The 26252-nt window shown below is 37.1% G+C and overlaps 1 protein-coding gene across 1 annotated transcript in view; it reads right to left on the reverse strand.

Moving 5' to 3' along the window:
- Positions 1-25366, reverse strand: part of LOC133299600 (formin-like protein 18) — a 50952-nt gene extending 25586 nt beyond the window's left edge. Inside the window, exons 1-16 of the mRNA XM_061499070.1 lie at positions 25294-25366; positions 24468-25168; positions 22604-22825; positions 21090-22501; positions 20866-20989; positions 20278-20349; positions 19120-19218; positions 18982-19023; positions 18259-18339; positions 18118-18168; positions 17936-18017; positions 7758-7852; positions 7474-7545; positions 7273-7389; positions 6433-6501; positions 6286-6352 (exon numbers count right to left, since the gene is read on the reverse strand). Coding sequence (XP_061355054.1) covers positions 6286-6352; positions 6433-6501; positions 7273-7389; positions 7474-7545; positions 7758-7852; positions 17936-18017; positions 18118-18168; positions 18259-18339; positions 18982-19023; positions 19120-19218; positions 20278-20349; positions 20866-20989; positions 21090-22501; positions 22604-22825; positions 24468-25168; positions 25294-25366 — 3379 coding nt within the window. The remainder of the gene's footprint in view (positions 1-6285; positions 6353-6432; positions 6502-7272; positions 7390-7473; positions 7546-7757; positions 7853-17935; positions 18018-18117; positions 18169-18258; positions 18340-18981; positions 19024-19119; positions 19219-20277; positions 20350-20865; positions 20990-21089; positions 22502-22603; positions 22826-24467; positions 25169-25293) is intronic.
- Positions 25367-26252: the final 886 nt, after the last annotated feature.

A 26252-nucleotide genomic window follows, 5' to 3' on the forward strand; every position in this document is an offset into this window, starting at 1 on the left:
CAACAATGTTAGGTTCAGAAACAATAGAAGTAATAATATTAGGATAAAAAACAAGAGATTTAGGACTTACCAGTGGTTCAGACGATTGAGGTTGCTGGTGAAGCAGTGTGGGCTACTTTCTCCTGAGATATACCAATTCAGGTGTCACAATCCTCCATATTTCCGATGTATTGGATGGGTCAGACATAGAAGAATCAGAAACAAGAGGAAGGGGTGTAGGAGAAGACATGGAAGGTCCAGACTCAAAGAAAGAAGGTAATGAAGCTATTGAAGACTGCTCTCCCCTTGAAGATGAAGACTTGGAAAAAATGACTCAGATTCATGAAATGTGACATCCGTTGAGAGAATTTTCGACTAGTAGGATGATAACACTTGTAGCCTTTCTTATCAAGGGCATAACCAAGGAAGATACATTTGAGCGCCCTAGGATCCGACCTACTGCGATGATGTTTATGAAAGTGGACAAAGACAACATACCCAAACACTCGTGGCTGAAGACTCTGCATAGAGGGAATAGAGGGAAAGAATGAAGTCATTGAGTGAATAGGACTTACATTGTCAAGGACCCGAGAGGGCAAGCGGTTGATTAAGAAAGCTGCAGTAAGAATGGCATCTCCATAGTAGCACTTGGGTACATGATTCTAAAAAAGTAAGGCACGATTAACTTCGAGAAGATGACTATTCTTCCTCTCAGCAACCCCATTTTGTTGAGGGGTGTTCACACAAGTAAGTTCATGAATCATGCCCTGATCTTGGATGAATTCGGAAAGACGTTGATTGACATATTTGGTACCATTGTCGGACCTCAGTCTTTTAATTCTTTTACAAAATTGGGTCTCAATCATTATATAAAATCGAAAGAATATCTGTAGTACCTCAAGTTTTTCATACATTAAATAAACCCAGGTTACACGAGTGTAATCATCAATGAAAGAAACAAACTATTTATTACCAGAAGCATAAGGAACTTTAGAAGGACCCCAAACATCAGAATAAACAAGATCAAAAGGTTCAACACTTTTAATGTTACTAGAAGGAAAAGAGACACGATGGTGTCTAGAAAACTCACAAACATCACAATGAAAACACTCAACAGACTTAGACAAAAATAATGATGGAAATAAAGACTTAAGCAAACGAAATGGAGGATGCTCCAAGCGTTTATGATGGAGCCAAATCAAAGAGTTGGCAGTAGACTGAGACTAAGTCAATAAGGTGAGATCCCTAGCATACTTTGCAGAAGATTCTGGCACCAGATAGTATAGCTCACCTTGCTCCTTAGCACCCCCAATCGTCTTCCCCGTGACGAGATCCTGAAAAACACAGTGAGTAGGGAAGAAAGTTACAGTGCAATTTAAATCTTTGGTAATTTTATGGATAAAAAGAAGATTAGTGAAGAGTTTGGGAATATAAAGAGCATTTTGGAGATGTAAGGAAGGCTGTAAATATATGTTACTAGAACCCGCAACTGATGTGCGTGAGCCATCAGCTACGACTATTGTATGGTTGCCAATAGTAGGGTTGTAAGAAAGAAAGGAGTCAGCACAACAAGCCATATGATCAGTAGCACTAGAATCGATAATCCAAGAATGTTTAAAATCAATACAAAAAGTAAGAAAAGAATGAGTAGCGGAGCTCATACCAGTCATAGCCAAAGCACTAGTACTAGATGGCTTACTCAGAGAATCAAGAATAGTCTGAATCTGCTCCAACTCATCTCGGCGAATAGAAATAAATTTCGAAGATGCACCATTTGAACCTATAATAACCCTCACTAGTAGTTGTGGATTTAATTTTGAAGAATAATTAGAAGTAAAAGAAATAAAGTCACCTTAAGTGAAAAATGAGTTAAAATGGCAGTTAAGGGGTAAAAATGCGGATAAACAAATTTACTCGAAAAGTGAAAGTAAAGTTAAAAATATGACTAGAAAAATATTCTAGTCCATTTGGTAAAGTTTAGTAATGAATGGGGGTGTGTAGATAGATAAACTTTTACCTAGTTGAATTTAACTTGACCTATATAAGTTAAATTTCAAAACAATGCACTGTTCCTTCTTCTTTCTTCACGCCGTCGACAGAGAGGGAGAGAAGAGAATGGGTTTTTGAACTCAAATCTTCCATGGCTCATAACTTGAGTTAGAGACCTCCAAATCACTTCGTTCCAAAGCCAAACTTATGAGAAATTTCGAGAAGAATCCACTGGTACCAGTATTTCTGGATGAGTTTCACTGTAGAGAGAGATCTTCTTCCTCTAAAATTCGGATTTCTTTGAAAGGGGAGATTTTGAAGGAGCTTGAAGCCATGGGAGCTTGAAGTAAGCCATCCCCTTCGTTCTAGGTAAATTTATGTTGAGAAATCCTGGTTTTCTTTGAGTTTTGAGGAAGATTGAATTTAAGTTTTCATTTTGAAAGTTTGGTTTGATTGAGCATGTTAGAGCTTGATTGAGGCTTGACTCATGTTGAGAAAAGTGTTCAGATGAAGATTTTAACGGAGAAAATGTATTTTGAAAAAATTGAGATACCGTACTTTTGAATAGTGACATATATAACTAGTACCGTATACGTGAATAGTAACGTATACATGAATAGTACCGTAGAGATGAACAATTCTGTATGTATGAATATTTAAGAAATATTTGATAAAGAAAAGATGAAATCAATAAATGGTATGTCTAGTTGATTACTTGACTTTGAACCATTTTATTGATATTTGTGTGGATTCTTATTTTAGATGTGCCGAAGAATCTTGTTGAGGATCCTACATCAGAGGAGGCTTGGTAACTCGTTTGTCAGGGTAGGCCATCTATATAGCTTCGAGAGGTAAGCTCTATGTTTATGGGGTTCGCTCCTATTTTGTGTTCTGCCATAGTGTACGGATTGTGGTCAGGTTGTATGATATGTATGAGATATATGATATAGATGCATTCATATAGAGCTATATGATGATGCGATATGATATGTTTTGATGTGTTTAATTTGATATGTTTTGATGTGTTTACTTTGATATCTTTCGATATGATTTCTGTAATGATTTCTGGACATTGATTTGTTTATGCACTGATGTCCGCTTGGGGTCCTCCCTTGGGACTGACTGTGTATATGTCTGTTATATGTTGAGTTCCGCTTGGGGTCCTCCCTTGGAAACATGTGCACTGATTTTCGCTCAGGGTCCTCCCTTGGGATTGATTGTGTGATATCTGGCCATTGATCCTATGTGCACTGATGTCTTCTTAGGGTTTCCCCTGAGATTGACGGTGTACGCCTCCGATATTTTCTGGTTCCGCTTGGGGTCCTCCCTTGGGAACACGTACGTGGATTTCCGTTTGGGGTAATCCCTTGGGAATTACTATGTACACCTCTGATATGATTTGTTTTGTTTTGATTTGATTATTGTAATGTTTTTGTAAAGGATATTTGTTACGTACGTTGATTTCCGCTTGGGGTCATCCCTTGGGAATGATTGCGTACGTTCTGAGATACATGTTTTGTTCTGATGTGAGTATTGTGATGATTTTTGTAAAAGATATTTGTTACGTGCGTTGATTTTCGCTTGGGGTCATCCCTTGGGAATGACTGCGTACGTCTCTGATAAGATTTGTGTATATGCTTTGTTTAGTTATAATATTGGATTACATGATATGTTATATGAGATATGTTCAGTATAGTATGATATATGATGTTTTGTATATTATGTATCTGACTGTCATGCAGGAAGTGAGCCCAGGGTATGGAGAGTTCTCTATAAACCTGGAGCTTACTAGAGATTCGTCTCTAACCCCGTTTGGGGAATATGATTTCAGGAAACAGTTAACTAGAGAGCCTTACGGGACAAGGACATTACCGTGGCTAGAGGGTTCAGATATATGCACGTGCTGAGTTATGTATGCTGTTAGACATAGTGGCATGGAGCCAGTTATGCATGCGCCCATGGATGGGTATTAGGTTCGTTGTTGGACCATATATCAGGTATAGATTAAGAGAGTGGGATTTAATCCCCATTTGTCCGATTTTCGTCTCCGTCAAATGAAAAGTACACTAGAAGAAGTATGTAGTATATATATCATGTGAAACGAAATGAAGAATAAGGGAAAAGGTTAGCTTGTAATTTAGTAAGCTAATGCAAGATATTAAGTTAAGTCTTCCGCTGATGCATGTTTCTGTTTGTATCATATGTATGTTAATTGAACCGGCTCGAGACAGGGATGTTACAGAACCCGCCATAATGTTGAGGTGAAAATCACACAAACGCAAATCCAAATGATGTCTGACCGAAGAGAAAACAGAGATCTGGAAGAAGGAGACAAAACCGAGCAGTTCTGTCTTGGAACCTTTTTTTTTTGGCATAAACATCACAGTCGATGAACAGTACCCGATGAACAATATCACGGTAGAAAAAGAATCAAACAAAGATCCTCTCGGTCCAAAAAGTCCCCGAAAAAAAAAAATTCCGGTGGCGGTGAAAGGTAAACAAATAGGGTTCCGCTTTATAGGCGGCAGTTGCAGAAGTAGAGCCCTCAGAATCGAGAGCTCTGATACCAAGTTGAATAAAAAAAGTATAATATTATTGATAAATTGTATATTACATCTGCACAATTGCTCTCTATTTAAAGAGACTAAATAATCTAATGGGCTAAGCCCAAAGAAGATTCTAGAATAGAAATAAATAAAGAAATAAACAAATACAATTATTTACAACACTTTAGTAGGCTAAATGATGGGTGCCCCAGGCGCTATCACTTGTAGCATGCTTTGGGATGAAATAGTACAACCCATCCTGCTTCTTAGCAACTCCAACAGTCCTCCCTGTGATGAGATCTTGAGTAATACAATGAGTAGGAAAAAAGGCGACATAACAATTCAAATCAGTTGTCAGCTTTTAAGTGGAGACAAGATTAGTGGAGAGCTGATGAACATGAAGAACATTTTTTAGAAACAAAGAGAGCTGAATTTTGAATGTTACCATAACCCAAAATTGGGCTGTGTGAGACAAATTGGATCCGAGGGTCACCCACCAGAAAAGGCATTGGCTAGCAGCGGACAATGATTAGAACAATGAAGGAAGGTCTTTGGAGAAGGGTTTCGAGGTGTCGAAAGGATGACTAGGTAGTGGAGACTAAAAAAGTAGTCAAGACACATTTTTCAAAGAAAAAAAAAATTCCCTGATAGGTAGTGGGTTCTCCGAGCAGGCACATATTAGGGTTACCTCTCGTGAGGCTAAAATATCATGTTAAGGAAAGATCAAACAAGATACATTTAATAGAATCCAGGTATTAGGCTACGCAACGAAGACTAACTTATGCAAGTGAAAAATAACAATTACAAAGATATCATATACACTAATTATTGTAAATACATGATTAGGTTAACCTATATAATGAATCTGGAAATTACTTATATAATGAACCTAGACACTATTTACTTTAATGAAAATATCCAAATTGGTATGCGTGGCACTAACCCAAATTATGAACATAAGTCAAGCAAATTGCAAAAGGAGGAGGAAAAAAGCAAATGATTTTTCCCCCAAACAATAATTATTGTATACTCAAGAAAGTGATGATTTCCCTGCTTTTGGAACCGGAAAGAGGAATCAAACTAGAAGTTGACATTACTAAGGAAGATTAATTTTTAAGGCATCATGCATGCCTTCCAATTTAACAGACTTTAAAATAAACTTCTGAGTATTTGCATGCAAAATGAAACCATAATTTATTTCTTTTACAAGCAAAATTCCACTCAAGAATTTGCTCTAACAAAATTTTAGGAATGCTACATCCCTCTTCTTCGCATGCCTTTAAATAATTGTAATTAAGAAAAACATGACATAAATTAAACGTGGTTTGACCCAACACATCTACATCCACAGATTTGAAGAGATTGAATAACCAAATACATCATCAACTTCGTAAGGACGAAGTCACAAACCATCAACCAATGCAACTCTTTCTTGACAAAGTTGCAAACTTTGTACCACTAGTCCACTATTACTGACAATTTTTTCTCCCTTATTCTCATAACCCAAACAGGTATCCTTTACAATTATTTATAATACACAAGAACTTGTTTGACAAGTAACCACTTCCAAACTCTCCCAATTAATAAGGACTTTCTTATTATTGACTTATGATTAAAACAAAGCCTCAATTATCGTGATATTAATAACAATTTAAATTGGAAACTACCAATAAAATAGGAAAGTTGTGATAATTATCAAAACTAGAATTTGGGTAAATTGAACACAAGAAAGAGCTAATTAAAAGAAAATTATATCTAAGCAGTCACACACCTTGCTCAAAAGGGCAGCGTGATGGATCTTCACCAAAATAAATAATCAAAGCATCCACATTCCTACCCTGAAAATGTAGGACTGTCCAAGTAAAGCACAGCCATTCATGTTCTATACAGATTATAAAATATATCTTCAAAGGCCTACCACAAGAGAGTAAAGTGAAGCCAACGAACTGACTTCGGCTTTCGCAGAACAGAGGTACTCTTTCAAATTCTGAAAAATAAAAATAAAAATTGAACTCTAATAAAGTAAAATTTACCAGTACGAAAGTGAAAATTTATCAAAAAAACAATTTATTAAGGATTATCATATAAGGAACAAATATGGGGTCTTAACATCATATGCCGGCATATCCTAAACATGCTTCATGTTTATTTGCTAGCAACATTAAGATATTCGAGATTTTAACTAATAAAAATAGCGTGCACATTTCAATTTTCCTGTTTTTAACTAGCGTCAAAACTTTAAAATTCATACCAATCACAGAGAATGCCAAGTGTAAGCCCCATCAGCATCAGAAATCGTTCTTCAGTGAACTTCCATTTTCTTTCAGAGAACATAATTAACAAAACTCAAGTGGTTGTAACTCCACTGATAGAGCCCAATTGCGTAAGGCCCAATTGAGCAAGGTGTATATGAGGGGCAACTAATGTGGGGTTTATAAGGCCTTGGGCACTCCCATCCTTTGATCTAGCTTTTGGGAAGGTGCATTCCAAGGTTCTTATCATCCACCCTTTCAGCAATCACATGGAAAAGAGTGGGGACATTAAAAGGCAGTGTTCATTACTCTATGAGGCAACATTTATTTCAACATGGCCTTATTGAATTAAGTACGAGATATTCATGAACTATGTAGGATAATGTTTTTGGAAATCCAAAACTTAGGGGAAATGAACAAGGAATGTGAAACTAAAAAAAACAACAGAAGCATAAGAAAAGACATCATTGGTGACTGAGCTGCTTGGAAAGGCTTGATGCTTATACCTTGCTGAAAGTTTCTGATATAGGACCATCATTTTCAGAGTTCGATAGTTCATGTTCAACTTTCTCTAATCCTTTGTTTATACCTTGCATCTCCTCTGCCACAAACTTCAATTGGACCTGGATCATAATCATACATGTCAGTGCTAATAAATATACTATGTCCATCATCATAATGAAGTGAAAAGCCTTGGAGTACAGAACCTTTGCAGCTGGCTCGAGGTTAGCAAGATCCTTGGAGAAGTCTAAAACTTCTGGTAGTTTATCTGCCACAACCTATGGGTAAGCATGATATCAAAGACTACCATTTATTAAAGATGCAAACTTTCCCAAATATATAAGTACACTAACAGCTATCCAATATATTATCCCAACTTAACATCCGAATGGACATCAGAGCACAGAAGATGACAATATTTCTTTCTTTTTTTCTTTTTGAAAAAAAGGAAAGAGAAAAGAAACCAACAAGAATAAATAAAAACATGTACCTTACAAAGATAATGCATGAGAGTTATCTTGTTGTTCCGTGCACGTGTCTCAGTGAGTTTAAGAAGGGTATCCAATCTGAATCCAATAGCAGAACCTAAAATAAAATTGGAAAACATAAACATATCACAACTATCAGACTAAAGATCAATAGAGTCAATATCATGTACAAATGTGCTACAATATGAAGTCACTCGTGTGGTAAGAAGTACATGAAATCAGATAACGCAAATGAACAATGAAAATGTTGCAGCTCCGGATTTGATTAATGCAGAAAATGAACGAGAATTGTAAAGAGTACATGAAGAAGACAAGAAAATAGAAGAACAATGAATTATCATTGATCACTGATGTTACAAGAACAGGAACCCAAGACAGGTCTTCCAAAAGAGAAATTCCATCCTCTGAGCCTAACTCCTCATTATTTCTCCAAAATCTCCTGAAATAAAGTATACTCCTCTATTTATACCAAGGCAGTACTGTACATAATTCCTGCTAACTATTTGTGATAATATTAACCATTTGGTCTCTACTTGGTTTTGTTATAGAAGTATGATACAAAACCATTAATGTGACATTCACTAAAAGCTTATGCTTGTGTGTTGAAATGATTTTTTATATAATGTCAAAACCTCACCGCCTCCTATTCTTAAAATTAAAAATTAAATATTGTGGAGATTCTTAGTATAAGTAGGTGAACCTTTGTATTGTCCACCTTTCAAGTCCTATGAACTCTTGTATGAAGGGACATGTCAGAGAAGTATGATATAAAGCCCTTAATATAACCTTCACCTAACAACTTAAGTTTTTTGGGTTGAAAACTTGAAATAGTTCTTTACATGTGTAAAATCCATGCTCCTTTTAAAGGGGTTTCTCTTGCAAAAATTTTGAGAGATTGGGTAGCTTTACTTTGCTGATACTTTTTTTTTTTTTATTGATACTGTAGGAATGTAAAGAAAAGACACAAGATTACCTAGGACATAATCTTGGGATACTTAATCCCCTAGCATCGTTACAAAGAATGTTTAAGCACCCTGGAGGGGGATCATTCCACTCATGTAGTCCATAATCTTGGTTACAGATTTGAGAAGCTAGCCAGCCTGCAGCCTGGTTTCTTCTCTATAAACATGGGAGTTATGAACTAGCCAGTCTCGTTGTATGCTACTACGAATCTGCCAGACTAATGGGAACAGTGGATGGCTTGGTTCACATCCTTTCCTGATTCAGATTTACTGCCACCATTGAATCCCCTTCAATCCACACCACTCCTCCAAGATAGAAGCAATCCCAAGTGGAAGCCCCATAATTCTGCTGTTAGCAAATCACCACAACTGTTAGGAATGTCCTAACAGAGAAATGGAAAATTGAAGAGAAATCAAGAATTTGTATTATCTGAAGTGATTATTCTTTACAAGAGAAATTCTATTTATACAACCAGTTTAACTAACTAACCCACTTCCCAACTGACAGTTAATTAACTCGACTATTAACCATCCTACTAACTGAACATACACTCAAGCTACAAAGTCCTTGAGTTTCACAGAGTGTTGCCTCACTCTCTTGGATACTCTTTGCGTAACAATACCCTCCTCCTCAAAAACAACCTTGTCCTCAAGGTTCAAAGCAGGATAACAGCGACGTAGATCTTCCTCTGACTCCCAGGAAGAGTCTTCTGGTATAGCAGATGTCCACTGAACCAAAAATTGCCGATGAGGAACGCCCTTCTTGGCTACTAACCGAACAGAAAGTACGGCTAATGGAGTCTGCACTGGCTTGTTGGCAACAGCTGCTGCAGGTAAAAGCAAGGGTTGCACATCCAAGCTGCCTCTAAACGGTTTGAGCAAGGAAACATGGAAAGTGGAATGAATTTGACAATTAGGTGGCAATTCAAGTCGATAAGCAACACTGCCAATTTTCTCCTCGATGGGATAGGGTCCAAAATACCGTTTAGCAAGCTTATGACTAGCTCTTCTCTCCACACTAAGTTGCCGATAAGGTTGAAGTTTAACCCAAACCAACTCTCCAACCGCAAAGGAACGCTCTTTCCTGTGCTTATCAAACCGGAGCTTCATTCGATTACGAGCTTGTTGCAGCTGAACCTTCAACCGAGACAAAATCTCATCCCTTTGTACCAATAAGAATTCCACTGCCTCCACCTTGATTAATCCCCGCGGAAGGGAAGGAATTTGGACCGGTTTCTTGCCAAACACAGCCTCAAATGGGCTCATGCCAATACTGGAATGCACACTGGAGTTATAATGGAATTGAGCCCAACCAAGCAATCCAACCCATTCCTGCGGTTTCTCATGACAAAAAGACCGCAAGTATTGCTCCAAGTATCGGTTAGTGACCTCAGTCTGGCCATCCGATTGAGGGTGGTAAGCTGTACTAGTGTGCAATTTAGTTCCACTCGACTTGAATAACTGAGACCAGAAGCCACTGACAAAGATAGGATCTCTATATGTGACTATGGAGCGAGGGAACCCATGCGTGTACACCACCAACTCACAAAACAACTTTGCCACCACAGCAGCTGTAAAAGCTCGAGGCAAGGGACCAAAATAAGCAAATTTGGATAGCCTATCCACAATGACTACAATAGCTGAGTACCCCTTAGAAAAGGATAAGCCAATAATAAAGTCCATTGACAAATCTTCAAATATGCCTTCTGGGACAGCTAACGGTTGCAACAAACCACTAGGCTTAGAAGTGTCATATTTAACTTGTTGGCAAACATGGCATTGCTTAACAAATTCCTTCACATCATGTCTCATGGAATTCCAAAAAAACGAAGCTGAAAGTCTTAAAAATGTTCGTAACACACCTGCATGTCCTCCAATTGGAGAGGAATGTGCCTCCTGGATCAATTTTGGAAGCAAGGAGGAAGTTGAACTAAGGAAGAACCGGTTTTTGTGGAATTAAATTCCATCCTTCACAGTCAAACTGTCATCAGTATTGGAGTTACTACGCAACTTCTCATGATACTGCAGCAAATAAGCGTCCTCTTTATTCTGTACCTTTATCTCTTGCAAAATATCAAAAACAGGTTCTGACAAAAGAGCATTCACCATGCCATGTTCATGTACTCTTGACAAGGCATCAGCCACCACATTGTTAATTCCAGCTTTGTACTCAATGGAAAAAGAGTAACCCAACAACTTACAAAGGTACTTCTGTTGCTCTGAGGTCTGTACTGTTTGAATAAGCAACTCCTTAAGGCTCTTGTGGTCTGTTTTTATAACAAACCACTGTGTATGTACGCGCACGACGGTGCTATGAGCGTAATGATGGCGTTATATACGCACTACGAAATGTTAGTACGCGCACGAAGGTGCTATGAGCGTAATGAAGGCGTTAAATACGCACTATGATATGTAACGGAAAATGAAATGTTGATTTGACTGTTTATAATTTTGTGCCTAGTCTAATATTGTTGCATTATTGGTTTTGCTATCACACTACTGGGATTTTTCTCACCCCTTTGGGGCTGCTATTTTTATAAAATGGCAGGAGGACGCAAAAGCATATGAGGACATGGATTATTTGGATCTTTGTTGTTAAATTCTGCTGTTTGGACTTGCTGTTGTTGCTGTTTTATTTTATAGATGGTTGTATTAGTTTGAGAAGCTTAGATTAACTGTTGAACTATGATTTTATTGTTATCTTAAGATTTTTATGATCAGTTAGTGCTTTGAGTAAATTCTGAAAACGTTTTGCGAATTATATTTTTCTGAATATTCATTAATTGCTGATTTTTAAACCACTTTTGCGAGCACCTTGCGAGTTGTCGTTCTGGGGCTACAGACCTCCAAATGAGGTATATTTTATATGTATGAAAAGCTTCAGTTGTGTACGTTCATATTATGTAAACCTTCCAATGAAATTTTGAAAACTCGAATTATTATGATTTTTACTAGTCAGGAGTTTTCTAAAAAAAATACACTGAGTTTTGAGTACTTTACGAGTTCTATTTCATGGGGCTATTCTACTCCAATGCGCGTATAATTCATATGCACGCGAAGCCCCCGATGTCTAGTTTCTAAATGACAAAGAAGATTTTTTTGAATCGTTGAACTTGATTTTATACTAATTTTTCAAGACAGCAACGTATGCCAGGAAAATAATATTTTCAGCAAGTTAAGAAATTTTGAAAGTGCACTCTGATTTTTGTAAGTGACTCGATTTCAATTATAAGTTTTAATTAGCAACATCAAAATGATTCTTCAGTAGCAAAGTAATGACGTCAAGAACTCTAATTCCGCTTAGCAAACAACTCTCTTGAATGCATACAAGGGAGGGTGTTACACTAATTGGTACTGCCTCCACTTCTTAACGGCAGATGTGATTGCATATAATTCCCTCACGTATGTTGAAAAAGCTGCCATCCTTGGAGAAATCATTTTACTGAAAAAGGTCAAGGGTCTGTCACCTTGCAACAATACTGCCCCTATACCAGTAATTGAAGCATCTGTCTCAATAACAAATGACCTTGTGAAGTCAGGTAAGGTGAGGACTGGGATTTGAACCATAGCATCCTTGAGACACTGAAAAGCTGTTATAGCAGCATCACTCCAAAGAAACTCCACAGATGTTCTAAGCAGATCTGTTAGAGGTTGTGCTATCATGGCATAGCTCCTTACAAACCGCCTATAGTAGCCTGTTAACCCAAGAAACCCCCTAAGTTGTTTCACATTGCTGGGTATAGGCCAATCAACCATAGTTTGGATCTTTTTTACATCCGCATGTACTCCTTGAGCAGAGACCACATGTCCCAAGTATTCAATGGAAGTAACACCAAATGAGCATTTCGAAGCCTTCACAAAAAACTTGTGCATCAGTAGACAATCTAAGGCAATCTCCAAATGCAACACATGCTCTTCCATTGTCTTGCTGAAAACCAGAATATCATCAAAGAAAACTATGATGAACTTTCGTAAATAAGGCTTAAACAAATGGTTCATCACGGCTTGGAAAGTTGCTGGAGCGTTTGTTAATCCAAATGGCATCACTAGGAACTCATAGTATCCCTCATGAGTCCTAAATGCAGTTTTTGGGATATCTTGAGGTAAGACTCGAATTTGATGATACCCTGCCCTTAAATCCAATTTACTAAAGACTTTAGCACCTCCCAATTCATCAAGTAGCTCATCAATCGTAGGGATGGGAAACCTATCTTTAATTGTGATAGCATTCAAGGCCCTATAATCAATACATATACGCCATGTGTTATCTTGCTTCCGCACCAGAAGAACAGGAGAGGAAAATGAGCTTTGGGAGTGTTGGATGAAGCCAGCTGACAGCAAATCTGATACCTGTTGCTCGATCTCAGATTTCTGGTGGTAAGCATACCTGTATGGCTTCACATTCACCTGCTTGGAATCATCCTGCAAGTGTATAGCATGGTCCAAGCCCCTGAATGGAGGAAGTGCATGGGGAATCTGAAATATAGATTGGTACCGCACTAGAACTGGCCAAAGATCTTCAGGAACTCTTCCCTTTATGGTGGCCAATTCGATTTCATGTACTTCTGCAATATTCTCAGAATTTGCATTATTATCAGAATTCACCCTCAATGCATAACACCCTGATGTTCCTCCTTGATACAGCATAACATTGATGTTCTCATTCATAGACTGGTTGTCTCCCTTCAAAACAACCTGTTTCCCCTGCCATTGGAACTCCATAGAAGGCTCCACATAATCATGAGTGACCCTGCCTAATTGTTGCAGCCACGGCATTCCCAGGATAACACTCAAATCAACCAATTCTAGTACCCAGAGATCAATCAAGAAAATGTGACCTTGCAAATTAATTGGAACACTGAGACACTTCCTATCAGTCACTAAAAAATCTCCATTGCCCAAGAAAACCCTGAGTTTCTTAGCACGGATCATTGGCAAATCTAAGTCAATCACTAACTGCCTCTTGATGAAATTATGAGTGCTACCTGAATCAACTAACAAGGAGACCCCACAATTGTTAATGATCGAGGAAAATATCAAAGAATGTGTACGTGAGTGGTCATCCAAGGCATTCAAAGAATCATCCTGTGTCCCTTTTGCAAAACCAGTAGCTTGCAAAGCATTCAAAGAACCATCCTGTATCTCTTTTGTCAAGTCAGTAGTTTGCCAAAGTATTTCCGCCTCCTCTTCATTCTCATCAGTGAAATCACCAACCATTAACAACAATTTATTCTTACACCTATGTTTAGGATTCCACTTTTCTTCACAATAATAGCATATACCCAATTCTCTCTTCTTATGCAAGTCAGCATGAGAGAACTTTTTCATTGCTGGAGGAGCAGGTAATGCTAACCTCGAATTAGAAGGACCAATTTGAGGTACGAGAGTAGTGGAGGAATTTGCACTGACAGGAACTAGTGCAGGTGTCGAAGAAGGAACTGCTCCTTCAGAAGTTGGAGTGGAGAATTTCGAAGGAAATCTCCTGTTACCGGAAGAAAACGAATTCCTTAACTCCATATGGTGATCATCATAAGCTAATGCATATTGCATTGCTTGATGCAACGTAACAGGTAGACGGAGTTGCACCGCACTTCTAAGCTCTGTATGCAATCCGGAGATAAAAAAACTCATATACAATTCATCATCCAAGCCAGGCACTTGATTGAGTAATACCTCGAATTGCTGAATAGTCATGCAACGTAAAAGTTTGTGTTAATTTCGACAACACTCCCTTCAAGTTCGTGTATGTAGAAGCCCCAAATCGTTCACGTAAGGCCTTTATGAGATCCTCCCAAGAACGAAATAAGCCACTTCGATACATCCATTGATACCATGCTGCCGCCATTCCCTCCATGCGCAGACCAGCCACCGGTACCTTGAAATCCTCTGGAACTTGTTGGAGTACAAAGAATAACTCTGTACGAAAAATCCAATTGTTTGGATCCGTTCCACTGAAAAGTGGAATTTCTAACCGAATTGCCTTGGTTAGGTTTCTGGAATCCAATTCACCGCGATTCAGAATATGAGAAGATGATGTTTCAGGTTGTTGAACATGTGGTTGATTTCGTGGTTGAGACTCGCGACGACCACGATCTTCGCGTCCAAGAATTGCCTTATGCAGTTGCTGAATTTGTGTGGACAAATTCGCAAACTGAGCCTGATTCTCAGATCGACTCTCGACGAATCGTTGCTCCACGCGACCTTGAAAGAGCAAGTTCTCCTCCTTATCACGTTTAACTCGTGCTTGCAACGTAGCAAACTCCTCAGCGAGCTCTTGCAGACGCATCGTAAATTCAAGAAAATGAAAGCACCAATTGTTAGGAATGTCCTAACGGAGAAATGGAAAATTGAAGTGAAATCAAGAATTTGTATTATCTGAAGTGATTATTCTTTACAAGAGAAATTCTATTTATACAACCAGTTTAACTAACTAACCCACTTCCCAACTGACAGTTAACTAACTCGACTATTAACCATCCTACTAACTGAACATACACTCAAGCTACAAAGTCCTTGAGTTTCACAGAGTGTTGCCTCACTCTCTTGGATACTCTTTGCGTAACAAAATTCAAGGTTTTTGGTGAAACCGGCTATCCAAAGCCCAGAACTGTCATGTATCAACACCCCGCAACCGGATCTTTCTCTGTCATTCTTACAAGAGCCATTGATGTTCACTTTTATCCAACCTTCCAGAGGAAAAGTCCAACGAATGAATCGTTCCTCCTTGCCATTATAGTTGTTTCCCATACTTCCCAGAGTCCTCTCCGCCAAAACTGCTGGCACAAAAGTTTAAAGCCTTCCTGACTATCCTATACTCAGTGAGCGTTGTGATCTCAAAGACCAGGCTATTCCGTTCTATCCAAATAACCCAACACATAACTCCGAAGAGTACACTCCAGTTTTCCTGGGTTGACATGTATTTTTTGAGCTCTTCTCTTCTTCTTTTGTTTTGTAAGGAGAATCTCTAATCCTCCTAACTCCTTGTAATCATTTTTTTTGTCTTAAAGAATTTCTTCTATTATTTTGTTAAAAAAATTACTTTCCAGTAAACTCTCAAGGGTAGGAATAAAAAAAAAGAAGAAGTAAATTTTAGAAAGTTCAATCTACATAAAAAAATACTTACAAAATCATTAGGGGGTGTTTGGTAAGAGTTTTCTTTTAGGATTGCTAGAAAAGTGTAGGTAGATATCTAATAATATCATATTTGGTACAAGTTTGAAAAAAATTAATCCAATAAAATAAATTGCCTAGAATTTGTTATTTGTGTGTATTTTGTGATGAAAATTACTGTTTCAAAATACCACTTTCAATATGGTATTTTGGGATTACCGGCTAAGTAAAGAAATACCACTTAAGGGTGTTCATCAACTAATCCAAATTTTAAACCGATTCAAACTGCAGTGAACGAACTGAAAAACCGAAAACTGAATTAACCGAAAATCGAAAAACCGAAATCCGAAAAAAAAAACCACAAATTTTAATTTGATTGGATCGATTTTTGGTTTGGTTGGTGAAAACCTATCCAATCCAAACTAGTCTAATAAATTAGTTCCCCTCTACCTACTTGAGCTTTTCCCCAATCATAACCCAAAAAATTCTAAACTCAAGACCCATTAACGCATAAGCTAAATCCAAGAAAAAACCTAGTCATACCCCATCAGCAAAATTTGGTCTGTGTAGAGTATCTCAAAAAAATTAGATTATCGTTTACTGATGCTTCTGTATTTAAAAAAAAAAAAAAAAACTTTACAATATCAATACATACAAAAGATATGTAATTTTGTTATCAAAAAAAAAAAATAAAAAAAAAAAATGTAATTTTCACAATAATCATCAAACAAATTTTAGGCTTTTCAAAAAAACGAAAATCGATCCAATTCAAATCGAAAAAAATTGGATTGGATTGAATTGGATTTGAAAAAAAATCCAAACCGAATGGATGATTACGTAATCAAACCAAAGCGATTGGATCAAATGATTTTTGCTTCCAAAATTGATCCAATCCAGACCGCGAACACCCCTAATACCACTTTCCATCAATATCTTACCTTCAACCAAATATAGACCTCAGAAAATTTAACCCAATTTTCCCGATAATATTTCGGTCTACCAAATAACTTTTTTTAACTCTTCTACCAAACTCATTTTCCCACCATATTCCTAGTAATTATATTTCTCTGGTAAAAAAAAAGAAAATTCCTCTACCAAACACGAAAATATCTTCAGTACTACTGTAGTACTGAAGACTTAGTGCATCATTTACTTAATTTGGAAATAATAATATATTTTTTTACCATTTTACCCTTCTTTGTATGGTTATTTTCTCCTAAACCATCATCATTTTCTACTTTTAGTAAAGGAGTACATACTACAGTAGTACCAAAGATATGCTTACCAAACACCCCCTAACTAAGTAAAAAGAGAAAGTACAAAGGAACACAAATGCCAAAACCATATATAAGATGCAATAGCCTTAGCCTCACCCCCACCCAAGATCTATTTGGGGGTAATTTTTAAGGTACAACAGTGGTACCATTTACTCAGTGGGGAAAACCAATCAAAAATAAAGAGAGAAAGTTAAACTGAAATGAAAATAAAAGAAAAAAGAAAAAAATAAATCCAAGTGGCAAATTTTGAAAGGAAGTCGCACATGCTACCGTCGCACCAAAAGTTCGCTCCTATTTGGGCACTAAACAAGGACAATACACTAGACTATTATACTTGGCGGACCCACTTATTTTCTTTATCTCTCTTCACCTTAGTGGATCTCATCTATTTATTTATTTTTGTTGCATAAGATAATTTGTCCAATGCAACTTGAGAAACAATATCTCCTTGTAACTAATTGAAGGAGACTCTAATATTTTGTCAAGGACGAATTCAACTAGTTTAATTCAAAAGTTTAATACGTTGGATAGAAGCACTAGAATTGTAAATTTAAATTGTTGGGTAGAAGCACTTGAATAATTTTACAATGTTAACAGAAATGAAAACAAGAGTTTTACAAGCATACTGATGACATGAGCCCCGAGTCTTTACAAACTTATAAGGATTATGGATTAGATTCACACAAATAATATGTCACTTTTAAGCGGCATAACGAAGGTGTATCTGGCAAGAATTTAAATTGTTTCAAAAACAGAGATATTCTTAAAACGATTATACTTTTCTTTGCAATCTAAACATGTACGATTCATTGTGCATTTATTTTATCTTACCCTTGGCAGTTCCCTGGTTCAAAGCATTTCCTAGAGAAAGTATTGTTTGCATGATTCTCCTTAATTTGACAGAGTTCCTGATCTGAAAAAAAACCATTGCGACAACCAAAATGTTATTTGTGGAACAAAAAAAAAAAAAACTAAATGCCAGAAAGTGTAAGTATAAAGGAGGATTATCATGCCTCTTCTGAAGCAGCATTAACAACATGCAGGCTATCTCTAAGGTCAGAAGCCTACAAAACAATATGTTAGGGTCAAACTATAAAGCAATTTATAAGCCCTTTATTTCCTAGTATTGTAGAAAGTAAATGGCAATTTTATACCTGAGAGTGAAACTGAATCTTGAATGAGAAAACCATGAGCTTAGATTCTACCCGGGGAATTTTCATCAACTCCAGGAAGAACTGTAATGAAGAAAAAAAAAATGAAGATATAATAAAAAACAATGGCAAGATATAGTCCAAACTAAAAAAGCTGTACTCTCCACCATTGAATTTAAGCATCTTTCTTCTTTTATATAAAACACAGTTTAAGCAAGAGCCACATGTCACTAATACTTGCATTTTTTCCCTCCAAATTCGTTCTTCCTTAAAACAATTCCGTCATCCATAAGTAAGCTTTCTTTTTCATATATTCTACTTTTAAAAAGTTCAAGTTCAATTCAAATTTTATATACAAATATTATATCTCATGAATGATAAAATATATTTGTTCTTTTGAACAATAATAAGATAATTACTCTTACTTTTCAAAATTTAAATTAATTCAAATACATCTTATTCAATTAGGAGAATAAGCATTTGATTGTGTAAATTTCAAATTTTAATTGAAAATTCTTAATATGTATTGTCAGTATTGATGACTATGTATGCAATATTCACTATAATTGGAATTTAAAATTTTTATATTGTTCGGTGCAACAGGGGTATTAAGCTAGTTAATTGTTAAAACTGTGTAAGCAAAGCTAGAATTCAAATATTCATGCATACTGAAGTTAAACAGAAGAGCTACATAAATAAATAAATACAAAGGACAAAATAATATACCTGTTCACATCGTCCAAGCTTCTCCTTATCTCCATTATAACCCTATTCAACAATTACCAGAAGTTATTAAATTTTTCGAAGAGAACTTCCATCATGTTAAGGAACTCTGCATATTAATTAACGCTATTATCTCACTACCTTGAGTACTTCTATCTCCTCTTTCGTAGGACAAAACTTCATCAGGTTCTCAACCTGATCAGTGTCTAATGCCGACTCTTCCAGTGCTAGCACTGAGCTCTGTGAACATTCCAAATAAATTATGATTTATGAATGATAAATCCAATAAGTACTTGTCAATTTGACTAGATGATTCCATCATGCACAACACTGGAGAAAGAAAAGAACAAAAATGGAGAGTAAACGTAGCACAAATACCAGCCAATATGCTTATTTAAAAGATTTTCCTAGTTGTGTACTTGACAGACCAAAAGAAGGACGATGCTGTTGGAAAATTGCAACTATAAAATTATAAATCTTCCCCCTCCCCAATTTTTGAATCATTACCAAATAGGTGCATTGTCATAACTGCATTTCATAGTAGGTTTAAAGAGATATATAAAATTAGCACTTCTATATTAACCATCTTTTTAACTGGTTGGGTATACAAAGTAATATTCTCCACAGATCAATTCAACCCAACTCTACCTTAATTCTAAAAAAAAAACACTGACGAAGTTTCTTTCATATAACCATTATCAGGGATAAGAAATATAGATAATGTTATCTCTGATTATGTCATAAGGTTTTTTTTTTTTTTTTTTTTCAACTGGCTTGTGTTACTAACAGAGAACATGCTATCTGTACATGTACTATAAATGCTAGCATTATCTCTTTTAAAATCACTGCACATGAAGTTGTTTTATGAATTCTTCATTGCCCGATAAACTAACAATTCCAGTTAGGTTACTACTCTAAATCTACTGCAGCAGTTTCTTAGTTTGTAGGCAAGAAATTACATCATAAAGCAACAGGTTTATTGAGATCTTTATTTGGGTTCTACAAACAAAACTGAGAACCACTAGGTAAAGAAAAAAACAAATTTAAAAAGTTAAGAAAGAAGCAGCAGCAGCAACAGGACAATGATCCAGTCTTCTATATAGTTGAATGCTTAAAGTGATGCCGACATTATTTACCTTCTGATGAACATGAATCACAATTAAAATATAGATTAGCTCTGAATCAGATTGAACAAAGCTATGAAGCCATAATTTTCTAAAATGTATAGCACAGCCTATCAATTAATAATATTTGGTTTTCCTTCTTTCCCAAAGCCAGTAACAGTAACATCAATCTTACCATGAATTCATGTAAGGGCACTTTCACTTTTGAAAGAAGGATTTCACAATTATATGCTCGTGTATGATCAATCTGCAAGGACAAGCAATATTTAACTTGGTCAAAATGAAAAAGTAAGATGATACCAACTCTATGCCAAAGCCAAACAAAATATACATATTAGTAAATCTTTTTTGAAGACTGCGGCAAACAGATAAACATTCATTATATCACACACTGCACCAAAGGAGTGAACTCTCATAATTCCATAATATGTAGGGAGAAAGAAAACACCGCAGACACTACTGGCTTCAAGATGGATTAGCTAAATACCAATATTATTCTAAGAGTTTTCAAAATAATTTTGTGCACATCAATTTTCAGACTTCACTTTGTCATCTTTGAAAGTGTTCATCAATGACAACCTCACATGAGTCCCCTAGCAACTATATACTTATATGTTGCCAACGTGAAACAATAACCAGTTCAAAGATATATTCCTAGAAACTATGTTTCTTGGATTTACCTATCACATTCAAATTTAAACAGCTAGATGATGGAAATGAGTAGAAGCACTCTCTGTACCACTACAAACTAAATCTCAATTACCAGTTGCACTTTATCAGACTTTGGCCCAACTGAGCTTTGGACATTTGACTTCTTGGAAGGGACTGCTCTTGGGACTGCAGCTGAGAAGAGACTCTCAAGCTCTGACATATCAATCTCCGGGGCTCTACATTAGGATAATAAAAGCTGAATCATGTAAGACACATAAACAAAATAAAGGAGCATTAGTCATTGAAAATGAGACACCACAACCAAATCAACATTACTTGGAAGCTTCACCAGATTTCTGTGCCTCTGCCCACAAACTTCCTTGCACTGCTCTAGATAGTTTCAACCAATGCAATGGCTTCAACTTTTTGGTCTGACTATTTGAGCTTGTATGTGATATAATTCGTCCCTTTGAGCCAGTGGATGAAGTAGATCGATGTCCTTGTGTGCCTGACACATTATGTCCATCACCACCAACCAAAAGTGACGTGGGAAAACCATTGTCTGGTTTTACACCTCCTTTATCAAAGTAAGTTGGAGGTGGTGGAGCAGCTGGAGCTGAAGGAACAGCTGGTGGTGGCGGAGGCGGGGGTGCTATAGTAGGACTTGCAGATTTCCCAGAAAGACAAGGAGGTGGTGGTGGAGTTGGAGGTGAAGGAGGGGTTCCAGCTCTGATTTGTTTTTCATCCTTTGGAGGAGTTGGTGGGGATTGAGGTCCAGCTCTAATTTGTACATGTTCCTTTAGTGGAGGAGTGGGTGGAGGTGGCGGGGTTTGAAGTTTTGAAGGGAACGAATCAGGTCTTGTCCTAACAGGTAAAATCTTCTTTAAAGGAGGTGTTGGGGAAGAAAGTTGAGGGGATGGAAGAGGTGACTGAGTTGACCTAATTGCAGAAGCCGGAGGATCAGAAACATCATCATTCGGTGACTTATTTTGACAAGCACATGAGGATGGAGTCCTATTTGTAGAGCTAATATTAAATGACTGACATTTGTCTTGTGATTGAGATTCAGTTTCTTCAGTAAGTGGATGTCTTGATTTCAAAGGCAAAAGACTATTAAGATCTGATTCCTTATAAGGAGGGAAATCATGAACTTTTTTAGCCCTGCTAGACAAGGGAGAGTGCTGTGGAGGTGTTTGTGGTGACATTGAACCACTAGAGGAGGTATCCACAGAACCAGATAAGGCAAAATTATATGAATGTTGTTTTCTGTAAGGATTTGCAGAATCTGTTACACAATTACTGGAGTCTGAGGTTCTTTCTAAAGAGCTAGGCGTTTTTTGACTGAGGATGTCAGACTTCCTATACTGTGGTGGAATATAACCAGTCTTGATGATCTTATCCTCTTTTCTACTCATATCATTATCTGGGGATTGCTTAGTTGAAGACAAGAAACAATTTGCTTCATTTTTTTTCTCCTGAGGCTGTTCAGGACCTTTGCCATGCAAAAGAGTGCCACTCTCCACATACTTATCCGAACTTGTATTCAACTTGTCATGTATGATAGATGAATCACGTCTCTGTTGGAGTACTTTTAGTGCAGGATCTTCGGTGGGATTCATCCAGTCCGCATAACTAAAGATCTCTTGAATTTTGGAAAATGCTTCAACAGGCAATCCTTCGTTCTCCCCAAAGCATGATGTGCCATTCTCAAGAACTGCTGCAGCAGCATCCTTCTCGGAGAAAAGAATCTTAATACAACCATAAACCAAAAAGAGAATAAATAAATAAAAAATCATTAGGAATATTTGATCTCGAATAACTGCACGATTATAGGTGGAAAAGAGATGTACCTCTGCTCTGAAATCCTTTGGGAAGCAATCTTTAGCATACCATAAAACATCAATGTTGTCCCGATTAAGTACCAGGGAATTAGATCTAATAAAAGCTGTGTTGAACATGGCTCGGAACATCAGGTGCTCCCTGTCCATGTCACCATTCAAGTTAATGCTCTCAATCAGGACATCACCTTGAATATGGCAATTGATATCAACTTTAATTGTTTCACAATCTCCCTGCAACACAGTATTAGAGTATTTCAGCATAATTATAATATATTGAACAAATTGCAGAAACATCTGGCTTGCATGACTAAATTAAAAGATACACAATATTAACTACCACAGAGAACATTTCAGGCATATTAAAGTTTAAGAGAATGGCCCTCTGAACTCATCTGGGTTCTTGCAAAAAGTCATGTTGAAATTTCACCGGGATGTGCTAAATGCTGATATTCCTATTAAAGTTTGTGATCCCAATACTACTATCTATCCTTCTTTCATTTAGGTATTACTATTGATTCTGATGAAGGCTGCAATGTGGTAGAGAATGTCAGGCAGGCGGAGATCACCACCAATCGTAGCAAGCGGATTTGCTACCATATCTCAACCCAAATCTTAAGGCATTAAACTCACGGGTTTTCCCACTTGTATGGACTTCACTTGACCTAATACTAATCAATATGGGACTCTATCACACTTGTATATCCCACAATCTCCTCCTCAAGTGTAAAACCCCACATTAGTATACTCCCCCTCAACAAAAGTTTCTCTGAGTACCCCAAGCCCAAGTACTCAATCCGCCTCTAGCTAAACACCTTCCTAGCCTGAGCCTAAGCCGACTCTAATACCATTATCAGGTGGGCCAAAGGGAGCTTATGGGGGGATAGTGGACCACAATATCGGCTAAGCTAGCCCAACTGTAGCAAGTGGGTTTGCCACCATGTCTCAACCCAAAACCTTAAGGTATTTAATTCATGGATCTTCCAACTTATATGGACTTCTCTTAACCCATTACCAACTAATGTGAAACTCCATCATACTTAAATATCCCAACAAAAATTTGGATCACAAACTAAGACACATCTTAAAATAAAATTCCTGTATTAATCAAAGAGGAGTAAAGCACTACATGTTTTTCAACAGCATGTATATACATGCATGATTCTATCACTGATGATGCTAGGCTTCTGAACAACTAAAACTTAATTAGTCAATCCTGCTCCAAGGACTGTGCAAATCAAAATGACTGAAGATGAAACCAGCAATGAAGGACGAGGACGAAAGGGAAAAAGACATATTTCCTCCCATTTCATTTGCTTTAAATAAATTGACACAACACAATAGTCTTTTATTCGATTAGAAATATATTGATCAAGTACTGTTGAAGTGCTTAATGTTTGGGATTGATTTTTTAAATATTTGTTTGTTATTACAATCGTTAAACACCAATTATCCTAAAAGCTCAAACTGTTAGTTTCAGGCCCAAGAATGACTTTTGAACTTAAACAATGGATATTGCACGGATCTACTTTCCTTATACAGAAATTTAATTTGATTATGAAGAATGCTGGTAACTAGTATTTAAGTTCTAACCATGTAGACATTAAGGCTCTGATATTCTAGAAAGAAAAGAAACAACTCTCTTAAAATCTTAAGTTGTTAGGCGGAGGCATGACAATTATTAAATGTGTCACAATATATGTAATCAGTGTGTACCACCAAAGAATCACATGTTCTTCTAACATCATCAACAAACAGAAATAGTCTAAAGAAACGAATGAACTTCTTTAATAAATTTCTTCTCTATATGCACAACAAAAGGAATTCTTGAACTTCCCAAAAAAGAGGAGATACATGAAGCAAGAGGTAAACTCACCATATTGTAAGCCCGGACATTTTTGGTTATCTTGGGCGTTGAGTACAAGATTTTTGGATTCTTATCGGCATGAAAAGGATCCTGTCCATAAATTCTAAACACCGGACCACAACCACCTTCACCAACAAAGTTTGGGATAAACCTGACAATGATACAATCCAACCTGATAGCCCTGTCCAATGGAGGCCAGTCTAAGGTCCTATTCCTCCCTGAAACGTACTGCAAATACCTCAGTTGCGAATGGATGGGATTCACTGGCATCAACAAATGCAAAAGCTCGCGCTTAGCTTGCTTGTAAACCATATCCAAAGTCCTCTGTTCACCATCACACTTCTTCATCAAAATCAACAATGCAGCCAACATGAAAGCCAAAACTGGCCAACCATCACGCTCACAATGCATCAACAAGACATTGTGGTGACGATTAGAGAGCCAACTTTCACACGACCTTAGAAAGAGGCACATGGTTTCCATTTTTAGCACGGGGCAACCTAGGTAGTGGCGAGGATAGTCCATGAGAGTAACATCATGCAAGGACAAAACATTGGCCATCTTGCTATTTGTCTCTTCCTCACCGAAATTGCATGCCAAAATTGAAGCGTCAGGAACGTTTTTTCGAAATTGACCAACCACCCCATCCACGTAGACTTTGTAATGTTGTTCATTCCGATCATGTTCCATGCCGAAACAGCAATCAAAAACTACAGTAACATAAAATGTTCCAACAATATCAATCAATTAAAATAAATATATACATATGTATCATGCATGACAAAGAATGCAAAATGAAATGAAGCAAATGAAGGAAGAAAAGAGAAGGATATACCATAAACTCTGTCAGAGATCTCGAGAAGGCCATCGGGGGGCTTGCAAAACGACAATTTGCGCATCGTGGCCATGTTTGGTTTCAAGAACCAGAGGCCTATATGTTCTTCTTCTCTACGGTTTAGTTTGAAGCATTTCCTTTTTCAATAAAATTAATGGGAAATCAAATGAAATAGGACATGTAACGTGCCACAATGAATGGCACAATGAATGGCACAGGCGTGTTTGGTTTGGTTTTGCAGCTAAATTTTGTGAGTGATAGAGGTGAGGTTATTAACCGACTCAAAGTGAACACAATGAATGGCACAGGCGTGTTTGGTTTGGTTTTGCAGCTAAATTTTGTGAGTGATAGAGGTGAGGTTATTAACCGACTCAAAGTGAACCCGGTCGGATGACGTGGACACTGCCATCATGCGACCGTGGATGTAATTGGCATCGTTTTCATTTCCCGAAACAAATATAACATTTTTTTTTTAACTTTTTTTTCACTTGTTTTAATTTGCTTAGGACAATTGTTGGAACATAAATTAAGATTCTGATGGGACACGGATTTTGCATTTGAATGAATTTATAACAATGCCAGTATAAAAGAGGAGACAATACAGGTGAAGATATTGCTCGTGCGCGTGTTCAGGGTGAAATATCCGGCCCATGAAGGTGGCTGGTCCTTTAATGTACAGACCAAATGGATGGATAACTATCATGAGGGAGACAAGCATCAGAGAGCCATCAATCTGATTATGGGGGGTGATGGGAGTGTGGGAGGGGAAAAGTGCTAAATCTCTATGTCTGGTTCTCAAGTGAATATGTAAATTTAGAGTTGGGAACAACTGTGCAAGTATATATGGTCACAAGTAATATAAAGATAGAATAAGAGTTATGGTTCCCTCGGAGACAATTTTAGATGTGTAATTTATGAATGTACAAATAACAATTGCATTCCTCTTTGTGTCTTATGAA

Source organism: Gastrolobium bilobum, unplaced genomic scaffold, assembly GCF_033153095.1.
Source record: "Gastrolobium bilobum isolate Gb01-03AN ecotype WA unplaced genomic scaffold, APGP_CSIRO_Gbil_v1 utg21774, whole genome shotgun sequence".
Lineage (NCBI taxonomy): Eukaryota > Viridiplantae > Streptophyta > Magnoliopsida > Fabales > Fabaceae > Gastrolobium > Gastrolobium bilobum.